This window comes from Staurois parvus, unplaced genomic scaffold (genome assembly GCF_062004578.1).
Source record: "Staurois parvus isolate SC_StPar_1 unplaced genomic scaffold, SC_StPar_1.0 ptg000538l, whole genome shotgun sequence".
Taxonomy (NCBI): Eukaryota; Metazoa; Chordata; class Amphibia; order Anura; family Ranidae; genus Staurois; species Staurois parvus.
This window is the reverse complement of record NW_028318334.1, coordinates 2,586,302-2,598,404: the sequence shown is the minus strand read 5'-3', so window position 1 is coordinate 2,598,404 and position 12,103 is coordinate 2,586,302. Positions and strand designations below refer to the sequence as shown.

General features: G+C 43.1%; 1 protein-coding gene across 2 annotated transcripts in view; it reads left to right on the top strand.

Annotated features, from left to right (window-relative positions):
• GHDC (GH3 domain containing) overlaps positions 1 to 12,103 on the top strand; it is a 249,984-nt gene that overhangs the window by 141,470 nt on the left and 96,411 nt on the right. For both annotated transcript variants that reach the window (XM_089690635.1, XM_089690634.1), the window contains exons 4-5: positions 2,861 to 3,464; positions 5,008 to 5,197. In XM_089690635.1, coding sequence (XP_089546761.1) covers positions 2,861 to 3,464; positions 5,008 to 5,197 — 794 coding nt within the window. The remainder of the gene's footprint in view (positions 1 to 2,860; positions 3,465 to 5,007; positions 5,198 to 12,103) is intronic.

The window sequence follows — 12,103 nt, the reverse complement described above, 5'->3', positions numbered from 1 at the left end:
CTATGGTGTTACCTCCCTTGTATACCATTCTATTTACCCATCCCACATGGCAGAAAAATATATTTTAAATATATTTATTTAGTTATAATTTATTTATTTCAGGTACTTATATAGCGCCGTCAATTTACGCAGCACTTTACATATATATTTTACATTCACATCAGTCCCTAACCCTCAAGGGGCGTACAATATAAGGTCCCTAACTCACATTCATATACAAGGGCCAATTTAGACAGGATTAAATTAACCTACCAGCATGTCTTCGGAGCATGGGAGGAAACCCGAGTACCCGGAGGAAACCCACGCAGGCACAGCATGCAAACTCCAGGCAGGAGGTGCCGTGGCTGGGATTCGAACCAACGACCCTAGTACTGCCAGGCAGAAGTGCTAACCATTTAGCCACTGTGCTGCCCACATATTTAAAAAATATTCTACCCAAATATATTGACATATATTTGAAATACTACAATGTTGGCCATATTCAGTATATTTGCATCTCTTTCATTTACCATCCTATTCATCCATGTACATCTCTTATATACCATCCTATTCATCCATGTACCTCTCTTATATAACATCCTATTCATCCATGTACATCTCTTATATACCATTCTATTCATCCATGTATCTCTTTTGTTTACCATCCTATTCATCCATGTACCTCTCATATATACCATCTTATTCATGCATGTACACCTCTTATATACCATCCTATTCATCCATGTACCTCTCTTTATATACCATCCTGTTCATCCATGTACCTCTCTTTATATACCATCCTATTCATCCATGTACCTCTCTTATATACCATCCTATTCATCCATGTACCTCTCTTTATATACCACCCTATTCATCCATGTACCTCTCTTATATACCAATCTATTCATCCATGTGCCTCTCATATATACCATCCTATTCACCCATGTACCTCTCTTATAAGTCATCTTATTCATCCATGTTCCTCTCTTATATACCATCCTATTCATCCATGTACCTCTCTTATATACCATCCTATTCATCCATGTTCCTCTTTTATATACCATCCTATTCATCCATGTTCCTCTCTTATATACCATCCTATTCATCCATGTACCTCTCATATATACCATCCTATTCATCCATGTACCTCTCTTATTTACCATCCTATTCATCCATGTACCTCTTTTATATACCATCCTATTCATCCATGTACCTCTCTTATATACCATCCCGTATACTCAATATACCTCTCATATACCATATTGTATCAGTATCATTGACCATCAGTGTCAGTGTTATTTACCCCTTTATGCTGCATCATGAAGGGATAAAGAAATACTGCCAGTGGCCATTAATGCAGCACAAAGGGTTAATTAACTGCCAATGGTCACTAATGCATCAGTGCCTAGTGGCAGGAGCAGCACATTAACCCCTGAGTGTTGCACATTTCTAATGGAATTAATTAACTCCCCCACTCCAGGTCACTGTAAAAGCTTAGCAAAACAGTACACTGTTGCTATATCAGCAAGTCATTTTTAGGGCAATCTGCCAGCCTGCTTCCTTTGTTTTTTGCTCACTTGCATCCACGCTCCCTCATGGCACCGGCGACTTTCTAAACCTCTCCTGCTTTCCAACCTCTGAATGACCTGACGTCAGAGGCCAGGTCTAGAAGTCCTCTGTTGGGTGGAGATCCCTCCGTCTGAGAGAGAAGTGTATATATGCCTTCTGCCGAGTTAAAATGATGTCATTGCCAGCCCCTTCATGGAAGCCAAAACTGCCTCCACAGACCTCGCAGCTCCAGCAACAGGATCTGTGTGTAACTGTGAGTCAAGTCACACACAGATCTTCTGTGACAGGAGCGGGTGCCGGGAGGTAACAGTGGGTTGGCCCCAGAGAGTGACAGTGGGCAGCCCAGAGAATGACAGCAGGCAGCCCGAGAGTGACATTGGGCAGGCAGTAACAGGAGCTAGTATGCCAGCAGTGACAGCTGCACTTCAGTGTCTCAGACTTGTTTCATCCATGGGTGCAGTGTGGGTCAGAGCACAGTGGTGAACCTCCCCCTTGGAGCCCATTTGCAGTGAACACCCTGAACCCATGGATGATATGACACTGCCCTCTAGTATTTCCGGTCTTTTATGGCTGTGATTTGCTCTTTCCTCAAGTACCTTTACAATCCTATTTTTTTATTAACAGTTTGGATTATTGCTTTGAGTAAATGTTTAATAGCTGTTCCAACCCTTATTTTCAAGTGGAATCATAAAATTCAGCTCTTATTTTTATAATCTCTGTAGTAAAAATTTCAGTTGCATTTGTTAAAATAATTTTCTTCCACCAGTGATAATCCTTGTTGCAGGTTTGGGCATCAGTTTGTCTGAGCAAGGTTTTCTCATAATCAGGAAACCTCCACTCAGTGTACTGGACCAGTAGTAAGAGATAAATACACAGGCTGTACCAAATGAAATGCAAAAGTGGGCATCATTTTTTTATTAACTCACATAGAGAAAGGCAATATCTTGTCATTGGTGACTCTTGTCAATGATATAATCTCCATAAATATTCTGTAGCCTTCTGTGGACATCAGACAGCCTGCACTCCTCTTTCGTCAAGAGCTCCATGACGGAATGTTGCTTCTTTGGAATTCCATATATACCTGCAATGAAAAAGAAGAAGAGTAACTATAGAGGAAAAGTCACTCTAACAACTTATGAAATTTGAACGACCTACTGTAAGTTAATCGAAACGTTATGCCCACATTTGCATGAGTTTCTGGACAGCCCTCATAGTATATGTAGGTAGTAGTGACAAATAGTACATTGTATCTAGATTATTAGAATGTGTGCATAGAGTGATCACAGGATTTTTCCTTCTCTTGCTCTCCTAGGGAACAGCTGTCTATCTGGAAGTAATTCAACGTAATTTCCCTGCAGCTCTGGAAAAGGTGGCCAAGTTCACATTTTCTTTGAATGACAATCACTCTGAAGCTGGGATTCCGATTATTCCTTATCCTTCTGTCTGTTTCTTCAGCCTCCTGGAAAATATTTACTTATCAACAATCCCTCTTCATTCTTTTATGTCTCATTATGAGATTCTGTACACCCAGCTGCTTTTTGCACTGAAGGACGTAAATATACGCATCCTTGAAGCCAATTACTCTTGGCTTCTTCGTCATGTCTTCTCCATCTTAGAGGAGTCTTGGGAGTCTCTGATTACAGATATCCAGCAAGGACGCCTTAATCCAGAATTCAAGCTACCTCTGAATATCAGAAAGCAGATAGAAGATGGTCTGGTCCCTGATGCAGTCCGCGCTGAAGACCTACGAGCACAAGTCAAAGAGGGGTTTTGTGGTATTGCCAAGAGAGTGTGGCCAAACCTGCAAGTGGTTATAGCTATGGAATCTGGTGGCAGTGACTTGGATAAACACATACTTAGGGACAATGTATGCCAGGGGGTACCATTTTACTCTCCCTTGTACTTTACAGCAGAAGGTATGGAATGTTTGTATACACCCCACTTTCAAGTATTGCACCTTTTTCTGCTCATGAGGGTAAAAAAACAGATTCAGTTCAAAACACAAGTTCAATCTGCAAGTGTAATCTTTAAATAGGTTTGACAGTTAGTGCTAGAGTTGAAAATGCAAGGTGCTTTGTTCTGTAGACCTCTAGGCAACATTCTTGCAAGAGAGTGCATAGATACACAGCCCCTTTTAGATTGTAAGCTCTAATGAGCAGAGTCCTCTGATTCCTCCTTTATTGAATTGTATTGTAACTGTACTATTTGCCCTCACGTTGTAAAGTGCTGTTGGTGCAAGTGTTGGTGCTATATAAATCCTGTATTAATACCCTGGGACCAGATTATTTAGAAACAGAATTGGCTTGTTATTTTAATTAAAATGAAGTATTCCAAGGATCACAAGAAACCGTATGCTTTTCACTCAGGATGCTCCTCCTATGACTATGTAGCACTATCCCCTAGAGAACTGGTTTTGAGTCCCCCTTTATTTCCTGCACAGCCAAGCAACATGCATTTTCCATCTTCCATTCAGACTCAGTAACCAGTCCATGGGCTTGATTTTGGATAGGGTATAGAGGTATATGGGATGCCCAACTTGACTTGAAACCAATACTCTGTAAATTATGTACAAAAATGTAGGACTGGACTTTCTACTGCCTTCAGAGTGGCATCAGTCTCTTGCCGGATCAGTAACACAGGCTCTGTAAGGAGTACTTGGTCCCCTCTAAGTGAATCTCTTCAAACCCCAGCTAGAAACTGCCATCCACCTTTGAAGAGTATCCCAGAGCAAGTGATTCTATAATAGACTTGTAGCACTGTCCCAGGCAGAGCTGGTTGGGTATAGCACCTAGCAGCCCTCTCTCCTGTAGGCCCCGGGGGGTGTAGCGATACTCACACTGTCCTTGTGCCCTGTAGCTTTGGATAAACTGCTGTCAGGCTTTTTGCTGGACTGGTTTGCTTCCAGGCTAAAAGTCTGTCCTTCCTCAGTGGACTGCAGGGCAGTGGAGCTCCCTCTGTCAGCTTCCTTCTCTCATCTTTCCAACCTCCAGTCTGGAGGCAGAACCCCCCCCCCCCCTCCGGGCTCCCTTCCCAGGCTACACAGCAGCACACCTTAGTACTCCGTTTTCCGCACGACTCCCCTGCTGGTCAGGCTCTATCATATTTATGGGCCTGTCTGCCACATTGCCAGGCCCCCTGACCCAGATTGGTCAGAATCCCATGAATATGTAGATCAGCACCTTCTGGCCTCCACACACTAGCTTCTCCAAGCTTCTAGTACCAGGGGGTGGTACCAGAGGCCTGACATGTGGAGCCCTCCAGCCTGGGCTAGAGTAAACTCACTGACACCCAGGCTTCTATAACTACATCTCCATTACTGATACTGTTTGATCATATATCTACTGGCCAACATACATTGGTTAGTTATTAACAAAGTGGCTTTAAATTGAGAAGCTGTCCCTGTATAGGCACCTATGAACTTTGGTTGCCCTTTGATCTTGATTGTGTTCTTCTTCTCAGGTCTTTGTGGAGTGAATTTGTGGCCTGTAGAAGATGTATCCCATTATGCATTGTGCCCCCGCTCTGTATTCTTTGAATTTATACCTGTGGATACCAGCGATCAGGAGCAACCACAAACCCTGTGTATTCAAGATGTTTCTGAGGGGAAAGCTTATGAGTTGGTTATAACTAACAGAGATGGACTTTACAGGTGAGCAATGTCTCAGTTTTTTGAAAGGAAGCTTGTCACCTTTAGACGATGGCGCATTAATCTTATGTTGGCTGAGAACACTTGGGCAACATTTTTGCTGGGATTAAAAAGTTGCATGATTATGTAAATTCATAAATGCACGCCTTTATGCTATTAAGTGATTGACATTGATTTTTTACAAAGCAAATTTTTTTTTCAAAAACAAAGGATGCTCATTGTTATCTACAGTGGGAAATATTGCATGGTTTATTGTGCAGCACTGTTCTCATACTGTCATATAAGGTTTTACTCGCTTTGAACAATATTTCCAATATTTTAAATACGATGGAACAGGTCTGGGTTTGATTTGTGCATGAATCATGCTCAAAATTCAAAGTTTGCTTAAAGCCTTATTGAAGCTTATAGGGGGAAGGTGGAGACATTTGTAGGGCTAATAAGTAACTGAGTTATGGAAAAAGGCATGGAAAACCAAGGGCAATGCCATGGGGGAAATGTACTAATGCCAATGGGTTTTTTGTTTGTTTTACCGTAATTACAATACATCAGGGAGAGAACCTTTTCACATGGCTTTGGGGGTGATGCTAACAATGCACAATTCCTTTAAATTAAAGGCTTGGGGGATACCATAAAGTTGTACACTTTGTGTTTAATTTTCAGACAGCCTAAGCAAAAGCATTCTCTGGCAGTACTACTCCCTAAGGAGTCGCTGAGTTTTGGGTGCCCCTAAAGCTCTGCACAGCCAGGCAACACACATTTTCTTCCACACTTTGCACATTGGAGTCAGTATCCAGTCTTTGAGTTTGGTTTTTTGATTTTATTAAGGGGTTTAGAACTTGGATGGGGTTGAAGGGTGTATTGGATGCCCAAGGAACTGTAGAAACTTGAGGACAACTCAGAGCAACTATGTACAACGATGTGGACAAAAATAAATAGTCTCTCCACTGAGAGCATTCAAAGCCCTCTAGTGTACCTCTTCAGACCCCAGATGTATCCTCCTCTTCACCCAGCTATATTAAGGGTATTTCCTGGACAAGGGGACCCAGAAGCTGCCAATATAGAACAGTCCCAGATGAGAAGCTAGTTGGCTTTTCCACTCGACTGCCTTCTCCCCTTATCCAGTCCAGGGAGTGTAAGGGTGCTCACACTGTCCTTCCTGTCAGCTTGTTGTGTTGGTGGCTGTCTTCAGGCCTTCCACTGGGCTGGCTTCTTCTCTGCTGCTCAGGATGTCCCTCATAGAAGACAGTGGTGCAGTGGACATGACCTTTTCCAGCACCTACCTGTAGGTAGGCCCCTTCCCTGGGACCCCTCCCAGGCTCCACTCTCCAGCCTTCACTCCATATTCCACCCGATGCTCTCTTGACTCACTCTTGGACTCTGCCATACTTAACAGTTGACTTGGTCACCATGCTCAGCCTCCTGCCAGGGGAATGGCCATGGCCCCTCAAGTATGCTGATCCGAGCCTCCTCCCCTCTTCCATTCCTCCTCCAGAAAGCTCTCAGGTTTCTGGAGGTGGGAGGGCCCCAGAGTTCCTGACCTGCAGAACCTCCCTAGCCTGTCCTAAAGTAACCTCAGGGGTTGATTTACTAAATTTAGACAGTGCAAAATCTAGTGCAGCTCTGCATAGAAACCAATCAGCTCCCATATTTTTTTGTCAGCTAATTGAACAAGCTGAAGTTAGAAGATGATTGGCTACCATGCACAGCTGCACCAGATTTTGTACTCTCCAGTTTTAGTAAATATACAGGGCCGGTGCTAAACTATTTTGTGCCCTATGCAAGACCAGCTACTTGCCCCCCCCAGAAAAAAATAAATAAATACAAATTTTTAAAAACAGTAGAAAATAATAAATAAAAAAAACATGAAATTGCTAAATAAGGGACTGAGTCTGAGAGGAACACTGAAAGGAGTGGCAGCTCAGCTGCTACACTTCCATACACCTTGCATCTTCCTCTGTCCTTTCTTCCTCCCCTCTTCCAACCCTCCCCTCAGCTGGAGGATCATTCATGACATGGCTGTGTCCCACACAGAGAGAGTGCTGGCCTGTGTTGCACCCAGGCGCCCCTAGGTGGTAGTGCTCCCTAGGCGGCTGCCTAGTTTGCCCAGAGGAAGTACCGGCCCTGCCACTATATATACACACAATGTGTGTATATAGTGTGTGTGTGTGTAGATATATAAACATGAATGAGAGAAAAGAAACATTAAATTAAAGAGAAAAAGACCTGAACAAATCATAACTGGGTGTCGACAGAGCTAGCTAACAACTAAAAGTAGTCCCAAGAAGTATTGTTGGGTTTATAAAACTGTACCGCAGGTTAGGTAGCCCACTACTTTAATCCACAATATGGCAAAGTATTTCTTCCTACATTCTCCAAACAGAATGTTCAGTTCTCCCCAACAGTTTCAACACACGATTGTGAGAGGGCCGGATGATCTAGGCCAGGGGTATTGAATTAAAATTCCCCAAGATCCGGGCAGTAAAATTTGCATGCATCTGAGGTCCGAATCTCATGTAGGCCCCTGTGGTGCAGTTTCGTGTGTGCCAAACCATGTGTTGCTGCGGTGCAATTTTGAAAAAAAAAAAAGGGTTGGGGACATATTCAGGTTTCTAACAGCTAGTGCTGACCTACCCACAACATGTGCACCAAATGCACATGTATGGACCTGAACACATTAGTGTCCTCAATCCCCACTGCACATCACAGTCTCTTCCTCGTTCTCAGCAAGATCCCTCTTGATGAGTGTTCTCAGCTTCCGCTTTACATCACCCCCCTCCACCCCTTTCACAGTAGTATACTCACACTTCCTTGACATCAACCCCCCCCCCCCCACAGTACTGTCCTCAGCCCCCCCCATGTTACTGTCCTCAGCCCCTATGTTACTGTCCTCAGCCCTCCCACATTACTGTCCTCAGTCCCCCCCACATTACAGTCCTCAGCCCCCATATTACAGTTCTCAGCCCCTCCAACTTTAATGTCCTCAACTCCCACACACCACAGTCTTCAGCCCCCCACATAACTGAGCTCTCCTTAACACTAATATCCTTAGCCCCTTTAACTTTGCCCCCGCCCCACTGTCCTACCTTACACAGACAGTGATTGATTGCTGGGACTGCCCTTCATCCTAGCAACCAATCACCTGCATGTTAACCTCGGGCAGCTCCCACCCTCCATCCAGAACTGTCCTACTTCCACTGTCAGCTCTGTGAGAATGACCGCGAGTCAGCTTGGGGAAGAAAAGGCTTCTAAATGACAGGACTGCATGGGTCCAGATGGGACAGTGACTCCATCCGCATCCGGACCCTGGTCTGCTATTTAGTGATGCCTGATCTAGACTTTCAGACTATTAACTCCTGGGTCTTTGCTGATTATGGGAAGAGGCAAAGTTGTGCATTTTGGGTTGTTCCTATTTTCTAGCTCAAACTTAGTAGCCAATAGGTTGAGATTAGGTCTGAACAAAAATCTCAAGGATCTGCCTTGAAACCAAGACTGAGGTGATCTCATGACCTGGGGTCTTAATACAAAAAAAGAAAAGGAAAACTTTTATTTACCAGCTGAGACTGTACATGACCTTTGCCTGAGAATTAATTTTATAAAAGGCTTCCCTGAGGGAAATACTGATTCTGTCATTGCTACCTTTTGACTTCTGAAAGGCTACAAACAAAATATCATAAATCAGCAATTGGCAAGAAGTCTCTTGATTATACTACAACTTGTAATTAATTGCTTCTTCTCAATAGGCTAAATAACTTCCAGTGACTGCTTGTTACATAGTTACATAGTTAGTCTGGCTGAAAAAAGACAAAAGTCCATCCAGTTCAACCATAAAAAAAAAAGTTATAATCCTACACCCACAGTTGATCCAGAGGAAGATAAAAAACCCAGCAAAGCATGATTCAATTTGCTACTGCAGGGGAAAAATGCCTTCCTGATCTCCCGAGAGGCAATCGGATATTCCCTGTATCAATTTTACCTATAATTGTTAGCACCCAGTTATATTCTGTGTATCTAAGAAAGAATCCAGTCCTTTTTTTTAAAGTAATTGACTGAGCTGGCCAGAACCAACTCTTGAGGGAGTCTATTCCACATTTTCACAGCTCTCACTGTGAAGAGACCTTTCCGAGTTTGAAGATTAAATTTCTTTTTCTCCAGACGTAAAGAGTGCCCCCTTGTCCTCTGTGATGACCTCAGGGTGAATAGCTGCACCGAGTTCGCTATATGAACCACTGATGTATTTATACATGTTGATCAGATCCCCCCTTAATCTCCTCTTCTCAAGAGAGAATAAATTCAGTTCCTCTAATCTTTCCTCCTAGCTGATCTCCTCCATGCCTCTTATCAGTTTGGTTGTCCTTCTCTGCACTTTCTCCAGTTCCCCAATGTTTTTTTTGTGAATTGGTGCCCAAAATTGAACTGCATATTCCAGATGAGGTTTTACTAATGATTTGTACCGGGGTAATATGATATCTCTCTCTCTGGAGTCTATACCTCTTTTAATACATGAGAGGATTTTGCTCGCTTTAGAAATTGCAGCTTGGCATTGCATGTCATTATTAAGCTTGTGATCTACCAGAACTCCCAGATCCTTCTCCATCATTGATTCCCCCAGTTGTACCCCGCCTAGTATGTATGATGCATGCATATTCTTAGCCCTCAAGTGCATAACCTTACATTTATCAATATTAAACCTCATTTGCCACATAGTTGCCCAATTAAACAGAGAATTGAGGTCGGCTTGTAAGTTGAAGACATCCTGTAAGGACGTTATTCCACTGCACAGCTTGATGTCATCTGCAAAGACTGCAATGGGATTTCTAATCACAGACCCTATATCATTTATAAATATATTAAAAAGTAAGGATTCCAACACTGAACCTTTGGGTACACCACTGATGACCCCAAACCATTCAGAGTATGAATCATTAACCACTACTCTCTGAATACGATCTTTTAGCCAGTTTTCTATCCATTTACATACAGATTTTTCCAAGCCCGTAGACTTTACCTTACAAATTAGCCGTGTGTGGGGAACTGTGTCAAATGCTTTTGAGAAATCCAGGTATACCACGTCCACCATCACCCCTCTGTCCAAGGTTTTGCTCACCTCCTCATAAAAAGAAATCAGATTTGTTTGACAACTTCTGTCTTTCATGAATCCATGCTCTCTGTTGCTTAAAACATTTTTTTCCAGCAAGAACTCATCTATGTAGTCTTTTAATAAACTCTCCAGTATCTTCCCAACTTATAGAAGTTAAACTAACAGGTCTATAATTATTTGGTAAAGATTTTGACCTTTTTTAAATATAGGCACCACATTGGCCTTACGCCAATCCAGCGGTACTAAGCCAGTCATTAAAGAGTCCCTAAAAATTAGAAACAATGGCTTTGAAATGACAGTGCTCAATTCTTTAAGGGCCCGTGGGTGTATGCCATCCGGTCCAGGTGCTTTATTCACCTTTATTGTCTAAATATTTCTGGATCATATGAATTGTGAGCCAATGTGGATCATCTGGGGATGTGTCAATACCATGCCCAATATGAACAAGAGCTCCCCCATGCTCCTTTGTATACACAGAGCTGAAGAAGGTATTTCATAAATTTGCCTTCTTTTTGTACCCAGTCACCCACTCTAGATCATTTTGTAACATGCCTGGACTGGAGCTTTTTACTATTAATATATTTGAATAATTTTTTGGGGTTTGTCCTGCTATCTGTTTCAGTCTGTAGTTCGTTTTCAATTTTTGCGGCCTTTTTTCCTTTTTGCATATTCTGTTATATTCTTTGTAATAACATAAAATAAGTGCAGCGCTAAAAGTAGTGATAATACAGATATAAGTCCACTGAAAGTCTTGGTCATATGTACGTGTCCAGTGACAAATGAGGATTCAGAATTGGTGATCCGTGTGGAAACGGCTGAAAAACGCACTCACCAGAAGTAAGACACATAAACGCAGTGTGCATCTAGAGCTCATGGATCCTCAATCCAGAAGGGGATAAAGCTGGTCCGGTTACAGGAATGGTGGATCCCTCCTCTGTGGATGCAGCAACAGATCCTCCTTTTCCCAATTAGGTGTAGGATTCCAAGATCAAGATTCTGCAAGCAAAAGCTCCTCAGGGGAGTTTTAGGGAAGGACACCCATAGTGTAGTAGGTTATAAAAAGCAGCTTTATTAAAAATTCAAAGTAGGCAGGTATCATAAAGATGTGTCAGCAAGACAAACTAACCCTGACACTCTGAATAATGGCCGCCGGGCCTCCATGTGGCTCCGGCGGCGTAGCGTCTCGACGTCCAGGCTCCTCCTTACGCGTTACGTGCGCACGCACATCTTCAGAGGTATGGAACCATACTGAACCGCACTGCATCCCTGTGCAAATCACGTGCGATTTCTGTGCGATGCAATTTGAGCCATACATTTTGTATGGCTCAAATCGCACCACATCCGCACAAAGTGCAGGACCCTTTTTTAGTCCACATCAGAATCGTATCACATGGGTGTTCACACATCGCACCGCGTTTTGATAAATAATTTCGGGGTGCCATTAAGTTAAAATACAGTGGTTTGTATGAAAGGGGTGCGATTTATGATGTGCGGAAATCTAATGAAAACCGGTGTGAATTCCGCACCGCATCAGTGTGAACCCAGGCTCAAGGTGGAAGTGCTGTGCATGTGGAGCTATAAGTAGACCCCCCTTGAATAGATAAATCTGCAAGGATTTTCAGGTCCCAACAAATACTTAAGATGCTTTGGGTGACATTGGCTTTTTCAACATGTACGCCAGGCATGTCCAAAGTCCAGCCCGCGGGCCATTTACGGCCCGGGGGTCGGTTTAATACGGCCCTCCAACAGCCCTCCCTGCTCTGTGTAATGTGGCCCTCCCTTCTATGGCAGACAGTCTTCTGCTTGAGAGC